This window comes from Primulina tabacum, chromosome 3 (genome assembly GCF_025594145.1).
Source record: "Primulina tabacum isolate GXHZ01 chromosome 3, ASM2559414v2, whole genome shotgun sequence".
Classification (NCBI taxonomy): Eukaryota; Viridiplantae; Streptophyta; class Magnoliopsida; order Lamiales; family Gesneriaceae; genus Primulina; species Primulina tabacum.
In genome coordinates, this window is record NC_134552.1 from 15,090,568 (window position 1) to 15,103,499 (window position 12,932).

General features: G+C 34.2%; 1 protein-coding gene, 1 long non-coding RNA gene and 1 pseudogene across 4 annotated transcripts; 1 reads left to right on the forward strand and 2 right to left on the reverse strand.

Annotated features, from left to right (window-relative positions):
* Nucleotides 1-1,378: 1,378 nt before the first annotated feature.
* Nucleotides 1,379-2,518, forward strand: LOC142539017 (uncharacterized). The gene is made up of 3 exons (XR_012818777.1): nt 1,379-1,459; nt 1,565-2,008; nt 2,121-2,518. It is a non-coding gene; the product is annotated as an uncharacterized LOC142539017 (long non-coding RNA).
* A 1,716-nt stretch (nt 2,519-4,234) lies between these two features.
* On the reverse strand, nt 4,235-7,252 carry LOC142539018 (uncharacterized). Of its 3 annotated transcripts, none has more exons than XM_075644313.1 (3): nt 6,851-7,252; nt 6,271-6,327; nt 4,235-5,717 (listed from the first exon to the last, which is right to left on the reverse strand). In XM_075644313.1, exon 3 carries the CDS (start codon nt 5,713-5,715, stop codon nt 4,717-4,719), a length of 999 nt encoding a protein of 332 aa, XP_075500428.1. In that variant the 5' UTR covers nt 5,716-5,717; nt 6,271-6,327; nt 6,851-7,252; the 3' UTR covers nt 4,235-4,716. The 3 variants fall into 3 exon arrangements, with proteins under 3 accessions (XP_075500428.1, XP_075500429.1, XP_075500430.1); XM_075644314.1 differs by having other exon boundaries at nt 6,271-6,483; nt 6,842-7,252; XM_075644315.1 differs by lacking the exon at nt 6,851-7,252 and having other exon boundaries at nt 6,271-6,803.
* A 2,506-nt stretch (nt 7,253-9,758) lies between these two features.
* LOC142540721 (uncharacterized) lies at nt 9,759-11,644 on the reverse strand (annotated as a pseudogene).
* Between the last annotated feature and the right edge of the window lie 1,288 nt (nt 11,645-12,932).

Sequence of the window (12,932 nt, forward strand, 5' to 3'; positions counted from 1 at the left end):
TTAATACTTATATATTAATATTAATCGACTCACGTAATTTTGTTATTACTTATATATTAATTGCATCACGTATTAAAATATTAATATTGAATAATTAAAATATTAATTGTATAACATTAATATCTATATATTAATTCCATGAAGTAATTTTTTTATTCAAATACTTATAATATTAATTATATAATAATAAGTATACTTAATTTAATTACAATAAATGTATACGTTTTAAACTATTACTAATGTATTTATTATAATAAATAAGTATTACTAATTTATTTATTGTAATTACATGTTATATTTTTTATAATAAATAACTATTGTTAATGTATATATTTTATAACAAATAACTATTACTAATAAATAACTATTAACTAATGATTTATTGTTTGCAAGACGGCTGAAAATACGGAGAATGTGTTGTATTTGCGGGATAGACACATATCAACTAATATCAACGCTGAAAATATGGATGCAATAATTTCGCCACGCCGGTCAGACAAATGTCTTTGGAGATTGCTTAATGCTGGGATTCACCTCCGTGTCCGCCTATGTCTTGCACGCATGGGCTTCTATGGTGTCATTCAGTGTGGTCCTATTAAATATTATGATAATCATTTGCTTACAGCCATTGTTGAGAGATGGCGTCGTGAGACACACATTTCACCTAACCGTGGGCGAGGCAACAATCACCCTGCAGGACGTTGCCCTTATTTGGGGGTTGAATATTGATGGCATTCCCATCACTGGTGTAGATATCGCGTACAATAAACATACTTTACAACAGCGCTGCGCTACTTGGTTGGGTTTTACGCCCACATCTTCTCAGATTAAAGGTGCACATCTTTATCTGACCGCTTTGCTAGACCATTGCCTAAATAATATGGTTAATGACGAGAGCACTGAAGAGGAGGTGACACAATATTCTCGTTGTGTTGCATTAATGATCATTGGTGGATGTATGTTTCCGGACTCGGAAGGTGGTGCTGTGAAACTTATGTATTTGCAGTTCCTTGAGGACATAGAATTTGTGAATACGTACAGCTGGGGTTCTGCTGTGTTGGCATATCTTTATAGAGAGTTGTGCGACATATCAATGAGTTTGAAGGTCGATTCGTGTGGCCCAGTTCAGATATTGCAGGTATTTGTACATTTATACGGTCATTATATTTTTTGTATGTTATTGCAGATTTGGGTGTGGTCTAGGATTATTCTTCTTTGCCCTGATAGAGCTCAACAGGTATCTATTTCAGAAGAGCAGGGTCTACCATTCCCACCATACGGCGCACGGTACTAATAAAAAATAGTTAAAATTTAATATTATTATTTCTTATTTTTTTAAATGAAAATATTGTGTACTTTTATAAATTACAGGTGGAAACGCGGATTTTCTTGGACACACACGGCCCAGCATTCGGTCCGTATAATGAGAGATATGCTTGATAGGATGGTAGAAGGACAGGTAGATATATAAATTAGTTGTTTAGAGTTTGAAATTTTTTTACAATTTTAATCTTATTTATATATTATGAAATTGCTAATCTTTTTTTCATTTTATTTGCTTCAGTTTCTATGGACAGTTTATGATATGGAGTCTCCGGAAGTTGGCAGAATTCTAGATGAAAATAGCATTCATCTATGTCGATCGGCATGCGCATTGATTAATTTTCATATCGTTGAGATGCATAGACCAGAGCGGTGTCTCCGACAGTTCGGAATGCGTCAGGGTATTCCGCCACCTGCTACTAACTTCGACAATTTCCATAGGCTGACTCGACAAGGCCGGAACAACTTCGATTGGGCGACATATCACGCGGATTTTGTAGAAATGTAGAATGATAGATATAATTTTGTGATTGGTGGAGACTATGTCATACCTGGTACGCCCGCCATCACAGTGGACTATATTGGTTGGTATTATCGCATTTCACAGATAGTGCTCTCGCCGCCAGTGGTACCTTCGAACATCATGGGCTATCATCCTGTTGATGCAAACTACCGACAATTTATCGTAAGAAATGTTTTATTTGTCTACATATGAACGTAAATTTATCTACATATGTACGTGAATATAATTTGTTGTATTAAATATGTGTTACATAACATATGCATCTATGTCACAGGCACGCCCAGCTCATGTGCAATATCCACCGATGTGGACAGGAAATGAGTTTGAACCCGGACCATCATCTTCAAATATGGCATACACTACTCCGCCAGTGGTTTCAAGCTTGCCATCGTATGACGCTGGTTACTACACTCCAATTGTTGGTAGTTTTACACAATTTCTACAAAGTGACTTTCGACCGGGTATGAATGAGAGTCGCCCTACTTTTAACCCGTCGCCCATACCATTTCCACAATATTCTGATCCAGAAGGGTTTGAGGTTGGTGGGAACATTGCCGATACCAGTACATCTGCAGGACAAACAAGTACTCATGGAGATGATGAACAGATGTTAGGTCGTGGACGTAGAGTAATCAGGAGAACACCGTGTGGCACTGGGGGGCATCGTTACCATCGACATTAACTATTTATTTAGATATACACAATTACTTACATCGTATTGTTGTATGTTTAGCAATTTTTTTATTTTAATTACAAGTTGTTGCTGCAACATATTTTTTCAACATTCGTATACTATTTTTGTATTATTGACTTTTTAAATTTGTGGACTGTATTGATTATGATTTATTATTTTTTTACGAATAAATTTACGGATAAATTTATAGTAATGAAAAAACATAAGTATAATTGCTAAATCAAGTCAGGGTATGTCAACAAACTACATAGTAAAAAATCTTCATAACAATACAATACTGAATTGTCATAACAATATAATACTAAATTGTAAAATCTACGTCACAAACATAATTATTTTGCACCATAACTCGATCTTCTCACCTGCACCTACCTGCAATGAACAAGAATTATTAATAAATAAAAAAATTTTATACACAATTTTGTAATTACACTAATAACTTCACATGTTATGGTTTAAAAATAAAATACAATACGTTATTGTAGATTTTTTACCTCCCACGTTGTCTCTCCCTCGTTGATGGCCGGTCCATCTCGTTTCTTATGCGTGTCGTTCGATCTCTACCAGCCTGCCTCCGTTGTCGACGAACACCATTGTGTCGTAATTGGAATGTAGGTTCATCCCAATATTGTTCATCATGAATAGGGTAGAATCTTCCATCGTATGTGTTCACGTATTCGCTCAATGTAAACCAAGGTTGTACAAGCTGTGCGGGATTCAAACCAAACCATTTCGCTGCACATTTAACATGTGAACAAGGTATTCCAAATATTGTGAATTTACCACAGGTGCAATCACGCGTAGAAATGTTCACAGCTTGTACGTGATGTTGACGACCTGGTCTTCCTCATGTCGCGACGGATGCTGTTTTATCCCTTTGGTCAAATCTTACAACTCGATGTTCAATTGACTTTTTTGACCACATATCAAGTTTAGAGTATGCATAGTCGGTCCATGGTTAATTTTTTTCCAGCATCTTATCACTTCGAGCTCGCCGTTGAATGAAATAATTCACGCAACGCTGAAAGCTCATCTCGACTATCGCAGTTATTGGAAGACGTCGCGCCCCTTTCAACACACCATTAATACACTCAGACATGTTTGTCGTCATTATCCCTCGGCGCCATCCACCATCATGAGCTAATGACCATTTTTCTTTTGGAATGTTTGACAAATACGTGAAAGCTGCTGCATTATTTGTTTTAATTGCCTCCATTGTCGCATTAAATTTTGATACTTGGTGTTGTATCCCTGCTTCCCAACATAAGTCTTTTAAATGAATGTTTTTGAACCTGCTGTTGAAATTAGTGCAAACATGCCTCAAACAGAAACGATGAACATCAAGAGGAGGCTTGAAGTCAGGGAGATCTTGAACTGCACTTGTTATACCCGCATGTCTATCAGATATAATGCACACACCACTACACCCTCTGGTAACATGTCGTGCAACATTACCGAGGAACCAATGCCAAGACTCATAATTTTCTTCATCAACAAGCGCAAATGTTAGCGGCAAAACTTGGTTATTGGCATCCAATGTTACTGCTATGAGTAGTTTGTGCTTATATTTGGTGTACATATGGGTACCGTCTACACTGATTACGTTGCGACAATGTCGAAAGCCATCTATACATGGTCTGAATGGCCAAAACACAAAGTTCAAAACTTTATGTGGATGGTCATACGGTCAAAGATGCTTCCATTCTACAACAGTTCCTGGATTGTACTTCGACAAAGCTCCCATATATTTAGGAAGCAAAGTTACAGAGCTTTCCCATGTGCCATAGACTAACTCCACCGCGCATTTCAAACTCTGCCATGCCTTAGCATACGATATATCATAACCATATTTTTCTTTAATACTTTCTCGCACATATTTGATTTCGTATGCAGGATCACAACGTACGATTCCCAAAAGTGTATTGGCTATCATGTTTACGTCAAGGTTGTGGTGATCTATACCGACTTGGGTAGACATGCATGTGTGATCACCACCATATTTTGTGATCATGAAGTAGCCTAAACTTTTTTTGAACGATGCTCGAAGTCCCCATCCACAATTGCCACCTTCGGACCAGTTCTTGCATTTGACCTTCCAAATTGTCTGAGAACTTTCGACAACGATATATTCACGTCTCAAAACCCGAACAAAAAAATCCTTCACAGAAGCTATTAACTAACCTTTGCTATTAAAAACCATTTTTACACCGAGCTCTGGCCTTTCAGGATTGTAAAAGTTTGTTCGTGATGCAGAAGGAATACCAAATGAATCTGGAATTTGTTCATGATAGACTTCATTGAAAAATTGAGGAATTTCACGTAAATGTTGCTCCGGTGCAATAGGAATGTTCTCTGTCATTGTTGCTCCAGACATTAACACACGCGCCGATGTCCCTTCATTTGCATTGTCAACATGATGATCATCTTCTCCGTCACTTGATGTAGCATACAAATCATCATCACTATTCATGACATGATGCGAACTGTCCCCGAATAAATCATCTTGCTCAGGCATGTGTTCTGTAATTGGGGCGGGAATATTTGCATCCAATTGACCTGTTCTACTAGAACCCCATGCGACATCAACTCCTGATGGACCCGTGATATGATGATCCCAACCTCTTGAAGTAAAATCACATTCTCGTGTTGTATTCATCCCCCATGCATAGTCTTCTTCAGTGTCAGCCGTGATATGGTGATCCCAAGGACCAGTGTCGATCCCAGAGTATGTATGCCCTGACTGTTCATCGATGTGATACATAGAAGGTCCCGCTTCATTCAAACCTACTGTTCCCAAACCTTGCGTTATTACTGGCATGACTGCATCAAAATCGTAATCACTTACGTTCTGTAACACTGGCGATGAATCAACATACAAGTACATGCAATCCAGTGTCGGCAATTCAAACATAAATTGTAGACTATCATCATCTGTGATATAGACATGTTCTTCATTGTAACGAGCCAACGAGCTATAACAATATTTCGTTGACAACTTGATGCAGAATTTTGATGGGTCGATATCCAGCTTCCGATGCCCAAAATTCACCAATTGAGAAAATGTAATAGACCGAGAGATTTTAACGGGCCTTGTCGCGGGGATACTATATCCAACCCTACAATCTTCAATAATGACATAGCCACCTACATACAGTAAGCCTCTCACGGTATCCATGTCTGCACCAAAAAAAATGACATAATGTATACAATCATAACAAAATTTAATACAAAAAATTGTTATGACTTAGATTTAAAATTTAGATTTTTAAACGTGTGTAATTAGAATTTTCAAATATATTAGTTTCTTATATTAACAATTTTAACAATTAATTAAGTGTATAAAAAAATTTAAAATTAATAAAAAAATATAATAAACAGAAACAAATGAACAATTTACAAGATAAATTTATATTTCTCAAAATTTTTTTACTACATATAAAATTTTTGTTACCTTAAAACTTAATATGATTACTAAAATCAGACTTCTAAGTAAATTAATAATAATATTATTATTATTGAATAAAAATATATTATTATTATTATAAATATTATTATTATTATTATTAATTTAATATATATATGTACTGTCGAGGCGTGCAACTTTGAAATAATTATAAAGAGTCATTAGTAACAAAATTTTATAAAATAGTATAATACAACCGAAAAAATAATATTTACATTAATACAACATAAATAATAAAATTAAAATATAAGAAATTATTTAAATTACCTTTTCAAATGTCGTTGTATGGAATTTGTAATTAAATCAGCTACCGGAGTTTAATATCTGCAATAAATTACAAACATTAAAAGATACAATATACATAAAACAATTCAATATAGAAAGAAAAAACAGAAATTCGAATTAGGAATTCTCCCAAATTCTAATACTCAGCACAATTCTCCCAAATCAAATTATGAATTGCTGAGACTCGGCGCAATTCTCAAAAATTATGATATTCAACATAAAACTATAAAATCAAATTAGGAATTCCGATAATAACACAATAGACGCAATTTAAAAAGGGAGGAGAATCAGGATTCTTTATAACTAACAAAAAATACCACGGAGTGAACAAAATAAAGAGTTGCGCAAGAAGAATGACGAACAAGTACTGAATGACGGATGAATTCGCCAAATACTCGGTGCAATTTTATTACATATTTTTCAAAATTGTTTTGTATATAACCACACAAATTTTAAGTAAGTTATTTCAAAATATATAATTGGATAAAAATATTTTAATTAAAATTATCAATCTATTATATAAATAATACAAACAAAATATTAAAAAAATTACTTAAATGACCTTCTCGTACGTAATTACACGGAACTTGTAATAACATCAACGAACGGTGCTAATATCTGAAATAAATGACAAGTATTATCAAAAAAATTACACAAAAGAAAATATTATTCTTAATATATAATATACTATTAACAACGAAATTAAACATTTCCTCTTGATATATCTTCAAATGAAAAGGATGATAAAATCAACAAATAATAGTAATACAAGATCGAAGTGAAAAAGATAGATTTTGCGCATATGAATCGGATAAAGAAATAAATTGCGAGAATGAATATGAGGAACAAATATTTTCGGTATATTTCTCGCAACCCGAGGAACAAATATTTTCGGTATATTAGAGAAATGGAAGGTCAATACACGCTGAAGAGAGAAGCCTTTCTATTTAAAGCCTGAATTAGTGAGACACAATTGTTATTTATTATATCAATTTCTTATACTAACAATTTTAATTTGAATTGTACGAAAACAATATATCTAAGTTTTGGTGAGAAATAGTTATTTATTACATTTTTTATCTATATTATAAATAAATTTAGTTATATTTAATTAAATAATCTTGAAATAAAGAATTTATACCTAATGAATTTATTAATACAAAACTTATATATAATTTATTTAAGTGGGTCTTTCATTAAAAATTACATGATTAGCTGGTTATATATTGCAGTGCACGCGATGAGTTAAAAATTTCACGTAAGATATCATAACAAAATTTTAAACAACGAATATCGCAGCATGCCCTACATAACAGTTCAATACTAATGGAATTATTTTTTTTTTTTTGCTTTGTTAAAAGAAAAAAAAAACTTGTCGTTTTCATAAGTCACGCGATTAATAAATGTCTCCTTTAACAAAATTATACACAATATTAAAATGCAAACGAAAAAAATTTTAATTGTATTAATAAAATATAAATAACATAATTAAAATATATAAAATTATGGAAATTACCTTTCAAAATGTAGTTATACGAAATTTGTAATTGAATCAGCGAACGATTTTAAATATCTGCAATAAATAACAAACATTATCATAAATATTATACAAAAAAATATTCAATATAGAAAGAAAAAAAATTAGACAGAGATTCGACGGAATTCTCCAAAATTCTAATACTCCTCACGATTCCAAAAATTATAACTAACAAAAAATACCACGGAACGAGAAAAAAATAGTTGAGTAGGAAGAATGCCGAATATTTGTGCCGAAGGATCGATGAAAAAATATTTGCGCAGAATGCCTAATACTGATTGATAAATGAATGTTTGCGCCGATGGAAAAATGTCGAACACTAGGTGCAATTTATAGGAAAAGAGGCCACGGATTATACACGGAATTGACCGAGTCAGAATCCGTGACAGACTGACCCGGATTCTGAATCCGGGACAGTCTGTCGCGGATTCATTTGAATCCGTGACACAATTTCTTTTTTATTTTTTTAATTTTTTTTAAAAAATGTCAGAATCCGGGACATTGAGTCCCGGATTGCAATATTTTTGTAAAACTCCCCACTTTGCCACATTATTATAATGAATTAATTAATTTATAATATTTTAAAAAAAAAGCCGTTGGATTTAGATTGGCATTTAAGTGCATTTAGTTATTTGACAATATTCGAATCATTGCGGTGGATTTTAAATCCATCTCGATGTGAAGTTATTTCAAGTTGTGTTTGAATTGAGATATTTAAGTGGATGAATTGAAAATCCATTGATTTCAAATATGTTGTATTGCTTGGATGAATAAAAACTCAAGTTAATTTCAAATTCACTCCATATCAAGTTATTCAATTTCAATAGTAATTGTGGTGGATTTCAAATGCAAATATCTTCTCTCAAAATCAAATTCATTGATCCAAATGTAACGTGCTATGATTTTTTCAAATGCTTTAATGAATCTGAATCTCTAATGTTTTCTTGAATCCGAATATCTTGATCCAAATACGATATTAAACAAATACCTCGGCTTTCTCGGAAGGGGGTTGCGTGACCCGTAAAATTATTCCTCTATTTCTACTTCCTTTAAAATTTATTTTTTCAATTTTTTGCATGGTAATCAGGTTATCTGATCTCAAAGTTGATAATATTGTATTTGATTAATCATTTAAGAAGATAAAATATAGCATATCATATAATATAAGACATTAATATAGAATAAATAGAGTGGCGTGTTTTTGTAATTTAGAATAAATAGAGTGGGTTGGTCGTTGTTTGGAGGAAAGATTTGTGGAAACGGTGGAGTACGTCGATTGAGATACCCAACCCCACAACATAGCTTTTTGTGGGGACCATTTTAGGTTTTTATACAAATAATAATTGATAAAATGTAAATTTTAGTGTTACATATAAGTGTGTGTTATATATATATATATATATATATATATGTGATGATATTTTTAGTCTAATATCTTTCGTTAAATCAATTATAGTTCTATAATAATTATTTTTATCTAACAATTTTAATCCTTTTCGTCAAAATCATGTGATTATATATTAGTAAAATTTATAATTACGTTTTCAAATACAGATGCATATCTCGAGAAAACTATTTAACATTTTACTTACAAAAATTAACATCACTTAATTACATAATTTGGAAATAATGACTAATATTGATTAAAAAATATTGTTACATGACTATAATTGATCTAACTAAAGACAAAAACTTGTGTGAGACGGTCTCACGGGTCGTATTTTGTGAGACAGATCTCTTTATTTGAGTCATCCATGAAAAAAATATTACTTTTTATGCTAAGAGTATTACTTTTTATTGTGAATATCGGTATGATTGACCCGTCTCACATATAAAAATTCGCGAGACCAAAAAACGTCACACATCAATACATACATAACTAAAATTGATATTTTACCATAATGATAATAATAACATACTTCTAATAAATATCTTATATATGTGTGTATAAAATGTGCTTTAAATTTTTTTACCAGTTTTTTTTAAATTTACAGTACAATATTTAGTTGAAGGAAAATCCAACTTCAAAGTGAATGGAAATAGGCACGGAATGCAATCAGGCTTTATCCAACAGGGAGTACTGAATGCAATTTAGGCAACCTGGCCAACTATAAATTAGGCCAGTTCTCTTCAAAATCATTGGATCGTGTGCGCCATTACTTAATGAGCCCCGAGTTATTCAGTTGTCGATCTAGTCACTAAAATTTGGTCACATTTCACTTTCCGATTATTTTGGACCTTCGCAGCTGCCTACAGCAAATACCTCCATGATGGAAAGAACCACCACCGCCATCAAACTCCAGTTTTGCATGCACTCAAATTTGGCAGAAAAGTTTATGTGACGTTACTTTCGAGAACAAACAATATCAGCCAAGATCCCAGTGAAAACTTCATGATTAAAACATGATTCCGAGGAGAGGATTTCCCATGATTCCAAATTTAATCTCATTTTTCTTATCTCCATCTCCTCCAAAACGAAGCACATATCATCCATTTCCCCGTGACGGATCAAACCAATAACCAAAGAGCAAAACGTTTCGAGCAGTGGAATATGTTTAGTACACAACATTGCATTCAAAACCTTCAAATCACCCACGAAATCTCCTGTTCTGCAGAAACCATCCACCACCATTCTGTAGGTGGGCTGCATTAGGTTCGCACCTTTTGACTTGCATATCAACCAATAATTTATAGGCTTCCGAAGCTGTGCCTTCTTCACACAAACTATTGATCAAGATGTTACACATAACAACATCTGGTTTGATCCTTCTTTTCTTCATCTCAACAAGCAAGCCTTTAGCTTCATCGATTAATCCTCCTTTGGCAAGATCACTCATCAAAATGACGTAATTAACTAGATCTACTTTGCATCCTTGGTATTCCATATCAAACATAATTTTCTTTGCCTCCTTGAACTTCCCCAAAGCACATAAGAATTCCATTAACAAAGCATGTCACTGCGTTACCTCTCTTCCCTTTTCTCACCATATCCTCGAAAAAAATCTTGGCCTCATAAACATCACCCCTCTTGCACAAAAACCCAATCTTAGAGTTGTAAGTCACAAAAATAGGCTCCAGCTCTCTTTCAAGCATTTCATCAAACACTCGCCTAGCCTTCTCCCATTCACCCTTCCCCAGCCACATTTTCATCATTATATTAAACGACACTGGATTCAACTTGAAACCCATCTTCGAACCATCATTAAAGAAGTCTACAGCTTCACAAACCCGGCCATTCACCACAAACACATTCAACATCGTGTTGAAAGACTGAACTGCACGCACACAATTGAACGACCTTCCCATCTCCCGGAACAAGCCAATGGCTTTATCGAACCGGGCCTTCTCATAATGCCGCATCAGCGAGATGAAAAGAGCCTCTTGACACCTTACATCACGGGTTTGAAGAAAATTCAAAACAGTATCGACAGACTCAAACTTTTTCGCGCAAGCTAGCTTATGGATGATCGAAGCATAAGGGTAGTCCAGGCAATAGCCCATTTCATAGTATCGATGAAACGTGGAAAGCGCTTAGTCCGGATCTTGGCATTGCTTGATATGGTCGAGAAATGGAATGGCTTCACGAAGTTGGTTTCTCGTAGGCTTGTGAGGCCGTGGTTGCTTGAGGTGTTTCTTACGCAAACCGCCATATGATTGAGAATATCGGCAATTGAAGTTTCTGAGGGGGTCATGTTGTATGGAAGCTTGTAATCCGAGGAGGGAGAAGGCTTTTAGACGGGAGTTCATTACAATAGCGATTCCAAGTTTTCGCAATCCCCACAGATATTTTAAATAAATAAAATCTACTCCAGGAACGAATCACCCGATCACCCAGGGCAGGCAACTATCCGTGTGAGTTTTGATCCGATTTTAAATAAGATTTTGACTTCGATTTTTTGTTGTTTTTGGTTAATTAGTTTATACAAGTGAAGTTTCCCGGTTACTCAGCTTGTTTTCTGACTGTGAACAGTTTTTCCGACGAATCACTTCCGCGAGATCACCGTTGTACTTTTAGCCTCGATTCTAGAGGTATTAAGCTTGAAATTTCAGATTTTGAATGAGTTTATAGACTGCCGAGAATTCGATTTTTAACCGCTTCGATTTAAATTATTTTAGTCAGTTGGAATGCAGTATATTGAAGCATATAGCGAATTTATATTGTAGGTTATATCGTTGGACGAGTTCATCAGAAAATCCTTAAGAAATTACTGTGGTATTGTAAGTTATAGTTGAGGTACGCTCAAATCTATATCATTATAACGTTTATATTGGCGTATAAGAATATTTAGTATGTAACTTGAATGTTCATTTTGATGCATTCATGCATAAATTGTATTGGTATAACATATTGAGCCTTGACTCCTTTGACGGTGATTTATGTTGATTCTGTTGAGATATATTGAGTCATCAGAGGGACGAGTGAGTTTGGATTAGCTACATTTCCAGATGACAGCTAGAGACAAGCGAGTTAGCTACTCTCATTCCCGATGCTACGTGCATGGACGAGCGGCGATTTGATGCTGCATTCCTGGCACGGGTTGCCAGTGTTACTGTTGATGATGCAATTCGTTTGTACTCTGTTTGGTATCCGTTATTCCATTGTTACCATTCATGCATCGCATATCATTGCATTTACTTGGTATTATTACATGTCTTTTATAGACGTCATAATTTTACTTGTTTGTCGTACTGAGGTGCGACCCCTGTTTTCTTTTTATATTGTGGTTGTTTTTGATGCCATAACAGGTCATTCCATGTGGTTTGACGCGTCTGGTGGGACGTCAGCGAGTGGTACCCGGTAGTGGAGTTGGTTTGTGTCAGAGTTCCCATATATCTATATATTATACCGGTTTGATAAATTTGCCGGGGAGATGTCATGTGTAGCTGTATTGTGATGTTTTTATATTGTTTTGGATTTTATTTGTGGTATGTTGTGTCTAGTCCTGACTAGTGAGGCTGTAGGATATTTGTGTGATTGATTGTGAACTTGATGTTATTTTGGAGCTTATATTGATGTTACGGTGTTTTGAAATTTTGAGATGTCCTACGAAATTTCTGTAAGCCAAAATGAATATTTTAAATTCGTTTTCGATGTTTACACGAATTA

Bases quoted from the DNA above. Each gene is read 5' to 3' on its own strand.
- LOC142539018 (XM_075644313.1), bottom strand. From the start codon at position 5,715: ATGGATACCGTGAGAGGCTTACTGTATGTAGGTGGCTATGTCATTATT.